The sequence below is a fragment of the Electrophorus electricus genome, chromosome 6, assembly GCF_013358815.1.
Source record: "Electrophorus electricus isolate fEleEle1 chromosome 6, fEleEle1.pri, whole genome shotgun sequence".
Classification (NCBI taxonomy): domain Eukaryota; kingdom Metazoa; phylum Chordata; class Actinopteri; order Gymnotiformes; family Gymnotidae; genus Electrophorus; species Electrophorus electricus.
In genome coordinates, this window is record NC_049540.1 from 7,653,475 (window position 1) to 7,663,298 (window position 9,824).

Consider the following 9,824-nt stretch of genomic DNA (forward strand, 5'->3'; position numbering starts at 1 on the left):
TCTTCTTCTTCTCCCCCCCCCCCCCCATTTTATTTAGAGTTCGATTGGTTCAAGTTCACAATCATGTCTGCAAGACAAGGCACATCAATCTGTGCAAAAAACAACAATAGCTCTATGCAGCTCCCAGCTCTTACGTTCAGCAATAAAATATTTCGAGGGTAATCTCGCATTTTGGCAATAGATCTTCATAAGCAGTAACAATCAACGATTTTAACTTAAGTAAATTTTAGAAATATTTTTAATTCCTATAGAGACCATCGTTGGAATAATGCTTAGTCGTATCATTCGCCTCCTCTAATGAAGAGTACTGGAAGAGCAAGTCTACAGCCCCAAGCAGAAGAGCAGTCATTACCTGAAGGCCTCTGGGCCAAGCGGCTCAAAGTTACTACTGCATGCAGAAGAAAGACCTCATCAGTTACTTTTGAGGAAAGAAAAACGACAAAAATGTTGGATCATCCCTCATAGAAATACATGAATAGAACATCTACAAAATGAACACAAATGAAACAATTACTTTTAGGCTGTACTGTACAGACTAGTATTGTGTTAATCAGTGAGAGCAAGTTTGGTCACACCCTTTTCTATGAGGACAGAAAACGCCCTGTAAATACAGTTTTCATATTATCTTACATTCTATGTCAACAATTCATTTAATGCCTCCTCTGGCATTAATTTAATTGATATTTAGCAATTTGAGGTTTCAGATAATGGCAAAGTGCTAGGGCTGCTTTTCCTGTAGTATTCTCTATGGCCTAAAAACTAAAGCTTTATATTAAAGCTCACAGCTATTAACAACTCTGGGTAATTGTTTAATGATTAACACAAAGGAATATAGGTTTGCATTTTCTCTGCCGATGTTTTTGTCTTGTTTAGCTTTTTCTCCTATCCACAAGCTGACTTTTTCCGAAAGCCTGCAGCCCTTTCGCTAGACCCAATTTTCCCAGGTTTCTTTTCTATTACACTTCAAGAGACGGTAGGAAGGTTTCGTAAGCGGCCACTGTCTGCCTACTCATTCTAGCAGTTTCTCCGCAGTGGCGCAGACCCTCCAATCAGAACTCGAGAGATTTGAGCCCATCGTGGGCAAATCTAAAGTGAGCCAGAGATGCCAGAAAAAAACAACTCGCCAGAAGCAAATTTTGGAGGATCCGTGGACAAGCTAATATGTTTCATCTATTGAGGTTCAGCATATATTTTTATGCAAAAATATACAAATGAAAATGTTAATGGTAAGGAATAAGAAAAGATGATCAGTCCGGCCTTAGTTATTTTTCATTGAAATATTGGTGACAACATATGACACTCACACAACTGAAGACATCCACCCATCCACACACATGCGCACACACCCCAGATCAAAACTAAGCCTGCTACACCACTTCAAAGCAGTGTTTACAGTTTGACATGGGTTTGGGTTAAGGCCCTCTGGGGATTCATCCCGTCAGTCTCTGGGTCACGACCTCCCGGTACATGATGGAGATGTAGACGAAGAGGAGGAGGATGACGAAGAAGTCATCCATGAAGCCAAGCAGGCCGAAGAGGGCCTCTGGGACAAAGTCCAGCGGCGATGCCAGGTACGTGAGCGCCCCCACCAGGCAGAGAAGAATACGGATTCGGAACATCCAGAAGAGGCCCCCGACTGAGAACATCTCCCTGAAGGCATGACGGAGGAGTGTGGGAACGTCCCGCAGACGGTCCATGAGCTGCAGTACACGTGGGCATCAGGACGCAGCTTTGCAATATTGCATTAATGCACCATGCATATACATACATATACAGCTGAAGATGATTCCAGGGAATCCAGTATACATACAAGGTTTCCAAAGAATCAGGACATTTCAAGACAGAGGTCCTTCATCTGCTGTGCAAATAGTGCTCATCATATTGTTTATCTAGAAACTTTGTATATTTCACTGCCATTTTTATTCTCTACAATATAGAGATAGGCAGGTTAGATAGGCAGGTCCTCTGTCTGAATGTGTTCCCTTTCCAATTCTAGTTCACACACCATCAAATTCTCATGCAAACACTTTCAAACTTACTCTTACACAATAATACTCTCACACTCCCTATTAAATTCTCATGAGTACACTATCAATGTCATACTTGCTATTAAACTATAAAGTGTACACCATCATACTTCTGTGCACCGTCGTGTTCTGGACACATCATACTTCAGACTAATATTGTCCCTCACATCATTATTCATTGTGTTAGGTATGTGATTATGTCTGATAGTGTGTGAGCTCTTAATAGTCTGTATAAGAATTACAGTAGTACATGCATAGGAATTTACTGGTGTATGCATGAGTTTGACAATGTGTTTAAGAGAAGGCTGATACTGTGTGAGAGATGTACAATAGTGCATGTGTATGAGTGTGTGAGAGAAATATGAATTACAGCCCACACAGCTATTCATACAGTTTTTGCTACCTTAATATATGAATGTATGCATGAAGGAATGAGTACTAATATGAATGTATGAAATATGTATCTCACACACATTCATATTTTATCAGTGCTGCACAATATAGTTTACCAGGTTTCTTAATCACAGTACTTACAATATGACAAAGCTGCCAAATGCAAATTAGCTCTCTAACATTACGTGTGCGTGCGTGCGCACGTGTGTGTGTATTTGTACGTGCTGTGAGCAGTCTGACCCATCTTAGACTCTCAGACGTCTTAGATGAGGGTTCTGTGGGCCATGGTGATGAATCACGGCATTCATAGCATCCGGCAAACAGAAATAAATCTGGGCAATATTAATGCAGGCCACAAACGTCTGCCCACATTGACTCACAGAACGGGGCTGGCCGGAGAACCTGCGATTGTAGTCGTTGACATCAGCGAGTATCAGACGAGGGTCAAGCTGCCCGTCTGGCATTGGAGCATTCTGTTCTGTATGCCGGAACAGTGGAAACAACAGGGTCACCTGATGGGCACAAAGGTCAGAGGTTATATAAGGAAATATTCTGTTATGAAACATCTTTTGCTGTCATTTGACAGTGTACGTAAGAAGTGCAAAATCCTCTCCCTTACCATTTGTCTGCAGATGGGACAGTTTATGGCTCCCAGCCAGGTACCATAGCGCCAATAGGCTATAATACATGAACCTGAGGAACATAGATGGCTACATTGACACCAGTGTACTGACCACGGCGCAGGCTGTCCTACTGAGGTGCAACTAGACAGGAAAAGCAAAACTGACTCCAGATCAGTACACTCCACCCTCAAACGTTTTGAGGAATACAAATTTCATAAATTCACAAGCTCACTTTGTGACAGTGTTTGGATGCCACTAGCTGCTCACAAAGGCTAAGCGGTGGATTTCAAATAGATGTCATGACGGTAACGACACTGACAGTGCAGCAAGTTTAAAAAGCCACGATCAATTAAAAGCAGTGCCTCACCGCAAAAGAGATGGCCGCAGTTGGTCTCCACGGGAAGCACAGCCTGCTGGAGACACACGGGGCAGGACATGTCCGAGTAGTACTGCTGCCGTGGCTCAGATGGCACCTCCTGGGGGAGAGTCAGAGCAGCGCACAGTCACCAACCACACTGGAGTCCAAGCAAGATTGGGTTAGCAACACAAACTGAGCTGTATTCATGGAGCCGGAGCACATCACTTCGTGCAATAAAGAAATGATACTTAAAATAGTGAAAAAGAAAGAAGAGAGAAGTCTTCACCAAAATGGAGTGTTTCTCCACATTCCAGCATTTCTCCTTCTTCCACATTACACACGTGATGTATGTGAGAGTTACACATACGGCACAACGTTTGCCTCTGACCTGCTCTGTCTGTAGCTGCTGTCGAACGGCTTGTACATGTTCCTGATTCTCTGGGTGGATACCCTGATGCTCATTTCTGACACACACACACACACACAGAGAGAGAGCAATTTCTTGTAAAGCATATAATCATACAAAATACAAGCAGTGCACTAGAACCACAGCTTCTTAGAAACATGCAGGCAGATGGGCATATAGGTGGTAACGTGTGTTTCCCACCTGCAGAGCAGCGTGGCCACCGTCCCTAGGAACGTTAGGCTCAAGATGACCACTACTAGGACGGGGTTGCTAACCCCTTCAATAAGGGAGTGCTCATCCTGCAGGAAAGGATTCGCATCCAGACGCTCACTGCTTTCCATTCCACCTTCTCATAGCCTGCACTCCCATTATCATGGCAACACAAATCGGAAGACATATGACACTGATCTTCAAACACGCAGTTAGAACCAATAACTTCAGTTTACAAGCACGGTGTCTCTGACGATCATTTAGAATCATTTTTATTAGATATCACGACCGGACTAGAACGGTATTAAGAGGAATAATGTGGTCTTCAAACTACGTTGTAATATTCTGCCTTCCTACAGTATATGTATTATAATATCAATGTAGAGTGAGGAGATGGATTTAAATCCAAGACTATGAACTAGAACATATAATGACCACATTAATTACGGCGGGGTTTTAGTTCCCAGGAGCTGTTTACAGCAGATGGTCAAGACAGCAGCACCTCGCTATAGCTAAGCTTACTATGTTTAAGCTGTATCGACCCGCCTGCGTTCATCAATCTCTGATAAAGACAGCCGTACATTTCCATTTACGGTCGACACTTACATGAGTTAATAACAGTCCGCCGTCCAACAGAATTATATGTCTAACTGTCTCCCTCGTACGCTACGAAACGATCCAAATTTGCAATCCTCTTCCGCATACCTTCTGGGACCCAGGGTAGTTTAGATGATTGCCTGCTAAATTTAAAATCCGTTTCAATTCGAGTCGATTATAATGGATCGTTCTTTGTTTCTTTTTTTATATCACCTCTGTTTAAAAGAAAATAAACCATATATTTTGAATTCATACTAATTCGATGAGGTATCAGTTTAGACAGGCGTTTAGGCGACTTCGTTTTGCAGGGTGGCATTCTAAGGACCCAGCTGGGAGAGGAGCTGGTCTATCTTAGCCGGTGTGGCGCTTGTGTTTCAACATATTCGATCATTACATTTTCTTGTGTGTAGTATATCGACTAGGTTACGTTAACAAAAGCGTAGAGACGAAATTGGGACGTAATACACCGCGTTCGGTTCGGACGGGCTGACTGGTTTTCTGATCAAATCGATCGGCCGATTTGCGGGAGTCGACCCTGTGTTGATAAATCTGGAATCATCTGATCCGCGATGGCTGCTCTGGAAACGGTGGATCGAGTCGAACTGTGCGAGAGTCTCCTGACATGGGTAAGCCTGCCCGTCTCCGGCCAAGACGCATTTTGCGGCGGATAACGGAAATTTTCCGACAGCGGGGAATGAGAACGGAGAGTTAAAAAAAAGAAAAAAAGAAAGATGATCGCGTCCTAAAGTCTGTAGGCTCCTTGACACAGCCGTGTGCTTACTGACAAGTTAGCTGTTTACGGAAAATAGTGTGGAAAACACACACGGGACCAGCTGCTACAGTGGTAACGTTAACCCAAGAAGTTGGACTGTCGGACATCTGTGGCGAGGCAGCTGGTGCTGATAGATAGCTAACCTTTACACCATCACAGAGAGGGTCCCAGGTAGCGTTGAAGCCAAGCAGGGATGATAACCAGCTAGCTGCTTGTCCGATGATCTGGACTCGTTTCCATCGTCGCTACTGCGTGGCTTCAAGCTGGCTGTGATTTCCTCTCAGCTGATGGAAACATCTCTCCAGACGCTATTCCCACTCATGGTCAAATATGTGTAAACTGAGGCTGGCTTCCTTTCGCCGATGGAGAAGCAAATTTCAGATAAAGCTGATTCAAAAGTGTTTTGCCCTGTGGGGAGGTTAAACTAGCTAAAAAAGGGCTCTTCTCAGACACTTTGTTATGAGATTGAGACGAAGGTGAAGGACTGACAGCGACACCAGCGTCTCCATTGTTGTTCTGTTCTAGATGTTCTGTAGATAAAGAACTGGTCGTAGGATTAGGTGGACAGGGCTGTAATGAGAAACTGTAATGAGGCATACTAAAACACCTCAGTGTTTACCAGGGATGTATTCTGAAATATCTCAAATTCGTCCTCTGACATGCTGTGCATCAAAGGATATAAGTGCTTTGAGTAGCAGACCACTTATGGGGATGACAGATGACAAGAAAGCCCTTCTGCTTGCACTGACACGCACTCGGACACACTAGGACTGTGTTGTGTGGCAATGCAGCTCTAGCAGTACGCTGCTGTGGAGAGGCTCTGGCGTGCCCATGTGTACCTGACACAGAGGAGCTGGAGTGTCCCAGCTGGGCCCAGGCACCCTCACTGCTGTGTGCAGCGCTAGAGGAGCAGCCTGGGAAGCCTGGTGGTGTGTGCAGTGTCCACCACTCCATGTCATGCTGAGGGTGAACAGCTTGGCCAGAGGGTTTATAAAATGTACGCCAAACTGTCTGACTCGGAAGGATGAATATCAGTACAGGAAGAATGCGTGTGAGTTTGAGTTTGGTTTCCTCAATGTGCTTGTTAACTTTGTTCTCCATCTCAACAGGATCTGTGTCTGGTCTTCTCTCTGATCCTTGTGTGTGACTGCCATACGGTTTCCCTTACTAATACTTCTCCATGCCATGTTTTAGTCCCGTGTGTGCAAAACACAGACGCGGCTGCGTTAGAAAAACACAGACAGCACGGGTAGGAGAAGCATACCGGGAAAGCCTGACCGCGTTAGAGCCAGCACAGTGTCTCGCGCACTCCCGACAGCCTGCGGCAGGGTGACAAGCAGGTGTCCCGTGCTCCTCGGTGCGCGGTTAAGGACGACGCGCCGGGGACGAGACCTCTCTGCGGAGACGCGCGTCTGAACTGGGACACTTCGTGCTGACACTCCCGCTGCCCTTAGAGGGAATGCGCCGCCCTTAGAAGTCATTCTGTTTTAATACTGAACTGAGGCCAGTACTTGTGTTGCTTTTACAGCTTTTTGTTAAACGTGGCCTGCATTAGCACAGATGGTATTATGTTAACCAGGCTCTGGGAGTCTGATGCTTTTGACCAGTAGCCATTTCCGCCAGTGGACCTGCGAAGTTTGGGGGGGTTTTTAAAGTGGGGAAAGAGGCGGGCGAGCAGAGAGTGCGGCGCTAAGCACTCCTATACGCACGTCCTCTTAATGCGCACACATGGGTTAGTTGTTTTGTGTGCTGTGAGGAAATTAAGGAAACTTCAGAGGGCCTTGTGGCTTGGATCGAAACAAATGTTTTGGTGTCGTGGGGGTGTCATCCAGTTACTCTTGCATGTTCACGAGGTGTGAAGCAGTTAAGTGGTAGTGTGACATCATCTGACGGGACAGGTTTAAGGATTAGTTGATTACAGGGTGTAGTCACTTTTTTTTCCCTTGGTTGTTGTGTTTTTTCCCCCTCTGTTATTACTGCCTGTACACACAACAGTCTCTCCTCAACAGGAGCCGTTGGGTGTAGAGAGACAGCATGGCGCTGTTGTGAGATGTTCGACATCAGGGTACCAATCGAGCTGCTCCTCTGTGAAGCGCAAAGGCGTTAAGAATTCCCCGCATGTGTGATGCCAGAGTCTCGCAGGCTCTGTTGTACTGGTCTTCTCGGACTCCAGGCAGGTGCCAGTCAGAAGCAGAGTGTGTTCTTCTGCGTCGGGCAGGGCCGCTACGCATGGAAACTGCTACCTCAAGCAGTGGAGGTTCGCTGCACTCCGCCTACACCAAGACATCCTGGTCTGATGTGTGAAGGCTAAATGCTTAATTCTTAATTTTTCAGAAACTGTTTTGCTAATAAGCAGATGTAGTTTAGTAATAACTATTTAATGACTAGCTCTTAATCGGTGGAATACGAGTAACCAAATCCATCTGTTAAACCAAAGCCATTTTGTTTATCCTGTCCTGTTAGGATATCGAGGCATCACTACCATCTACAGTATTTGAACAAACTTGTCTCTTTCTGATGCAGCAGAGGAGAACACAGCTAAAGCGTTGCCCTTTCAACTGCTTTTTTCACGCCCAGGCTAAAACTGCTCCGTGTTCCTGTGTGTAAACAATCATGGCTGATGGTGGTAACCGGACACCGAGTAGAGCAGGAAGCTGGGATTGAGTCCCGCTGGGGGGTTCCTCACTGTCCGAGGGAAGACCGCTGAGACGTGTCCGCACGAGCCAGGGCCGTGCTCAGTTCAGTCTCTGCTTAGCATGATCAGCGCGTGGATGAGGCGCTCTGCTAATGGCTGCTGCATTATGGTGGCGTCTCGAGCAAACAGACGAGCCGCACGTCAGGCTATCCTGCAGCCCGCCTGTTTTCATTCATGTCCTGCTTGGTGATTGGTTGCAGAGTTGACCACACTTGACTTCGTCGGAAGTTGACGCGCGCCCTGTAGTATAATGCTAACCTCACCCCCCCCCCCCCCCCCGGGTCTCTTGGGCCTTGGCTCCGCTCCCTACGCCTGCTTTGAACTGCACGGTCAGTAATGAGAAATATCGACATGCTAAAATGGCATGTCTATTCTCTATCGCTTTCTGTCTCTCTCTCTCTGTCTGTCTCTCTATCTCTTCAGAAGCAATATGGTCAGCTCACATTCCTCCCATAGCTGCTAGCAGACCTTAAAAAGATCTTGCGATATGCCGTCTCAGACTCCAGCCTTTACAGTCACTTGCCCTCACATGTGTAGGATTATCAGGTGCAGTTGGTAGCAGACCTGTCACAGCTGGGCAGCTCTCCAGATCTGCAGTAGGTCTTTAGTGGGGTAGTCCCAATCAGCAGCTGAATTCCTGTGCAATTGCCGGATAGACAAAGGTACAAGACTCCGCAAGTTTGAGTGTGTTGCCATGCTGGTGGGAAGTCTGCCTTGCCTGTCCTTCTCAGACTTTTGGTTCACGTCAGCTGTCACATGTGCAGCATTTCCTGTTAGCCAAACTGGAACTCAAGTCGTTAATTTCTTGGAAAGCTTAGTCTGTTCACTTTAAGTGATGATGACCTTTATTTATGATTTGTGTGACCTTTGGTACCACTGTTGATTTCAAGGTGTTTAACATGCAAATAAATGGACAGCTTACTTCTTTTTACATAAAATTAATGCAGTTTGTTGCAGTGAAAGCAAAAGGGAACCAGCTGCCTCTGACCTCAGTCCTTTGTCTTTACCTGGCAAGTGAACTTTACAGAGGACTCGGTTCTCTTTCTGGTCCTCTTTAGCACCGATGAGAAATCGGACCACTTGTTCACACCACTACAGTGAACTCACGTGGGTCCTTAGGTTCAGAGGTCTTAGAGTTTGGCCTGATTTTTTTCTCACATGGTTTTTAAAACTTTCACATAGCACAGGAGCAGCTCAATGTGATCTTCTTCCCAGACGTCACAGAAAGCTGCCGTCTCTTCCTCAGACACCACAGGCCCACGGGCAGCCATTGTTCTCTAGTTTTCTCCACTCGAGATCGTCGCGTCGTATGACAAACCTGATGAAGGCCAGTGCGAAATGCACCAATGCCACTGTGTATTCACATCCATGCATCAGACCGCCGAACCACAAACGAACCGTACTGACACCGCCTCCGTTTCACGCTCCGTTTAGAGCGGTCCAAGTTTGTGTGACACGTTCTCATAGGCAAAAGAAACCATGACTCAGCGGTCCGTGATCACTCAGAACACTGCAACGGCCCGAGTCCTCTTCAGGGAATTGCCGCGTCTGTTTCCGTCCGCTGAGGTTTATCAGAATGTTCCCCTTTCTCTTCTACTCTTGAACCCTAACGCTGTGCATAGTTTGGGCTTGTTCTGGGCCTGGGCCGGTATTCCTAAAGCAGCCGGTACAGTTTTGCTGGGTGCGCTCTTCGTGAGGCCGGTGTTCTGCGTTGTGAGTACTGAGAACTGAGCTCCAGAACTG

The 9,824-nt window shown here is 46.1% G+C and overlaps 2 protein-coding genes across 10 annotated transcripts in view; one reads left to right on the forward strand and one right to left on the reverse strand.

Moving 5' to 3' along the window:
* Positions 1 to 220: 220 nt before the first annotated feature.
* rnf170 (ring finger protein 170) lies at positions 221 to 4,722 on the reverse strand. Of its 4 annotated transcripts, XM_027018837.2 has the most exons (7): positions 4,624 to 4,722; positions 4,009 to 4,164; positions 3,790 to 3,865; positions 3,411 to 3,519; positions 3,040 to 3,113; positions 2,801 to 2,932; positions 221 to 1,700 (listed from the first exon to the last, which is right to left on the reverse strand). In XM_027018837.2, the coding sequence occupies exons 2-7, from the start codon at positions 4,146 to 4,148 to the stop codon at positions 1,431 to 1,433; spliced, it is 801 nt and encodes a 266-aa protein (XP_026874638.1). In that variant the 5' UTR covers positions 4,149 to 4,164; positions 4,624 to 4,722; the 3' UTR covers positions 221 to 1,430. The 4 variants fall into 4 exon arrangements, with proteins under 4 accessions (XP_026874638.1, XP_026874640.1, XP_026874641.1 ...); XM_027018839.2 differs by lacking the exon at positions 4,009 to 4,164; XM_027018840.2 differs by lacking the exons at positions 3,790 to 3,865; positions 4,009 to 4,164.
* A 224-nt stretch (positions 4,723 to 4,946) lies between these two features.
* The window catches only part of hook3 (hook microtubule-tethering protein 3), a 28,455-nt gene continuing 23,577 nt past the window's right edge, over positions 4,947 to 9,824 (forward strand). For all 6 annotated transcript variants that reach the window (XM_027018817.2, XM_027018819.2, XM_027018818.2 and 3 more), the window contains exon 1: positions 4,947 to 5,240. In XM_027018817.2, coding sequence (XP_026874618.2) covers positions 5,184 to 5,240 — 57 coding nt within the window. In that variant the 5' untranslated portion in view covers positions 4,947 to 5,183. The remainder of the gene's footprint in view (positions 5,241 to 9,824) is intronic.

Bases quoted from the DNA above. Each gene is read 5' to 3' on its own strand.
- rnf170 (XM_027018837.2), bottom strand. From the start codon at position 4,148: ATGGAAAGCAGTGAGCGTCTGGATGCGAATCCTTTCCTGCAGGATGAG. The intron at 3,866-4,008 runs GTGGGAAACACA...TGTGTGTGTCAG, and splicing joins GTGGCCACGCTGCTCTGCAG to AAATGAGCATCAGGGTATCC. The intron at 3,520-3,789 runs GTCAGAGGCAAA...ACTCTCCCCCAG, and splicing joins AGCAGCTACAGACAGAGCAG to GAGGTGCCATCTGAGCCACG.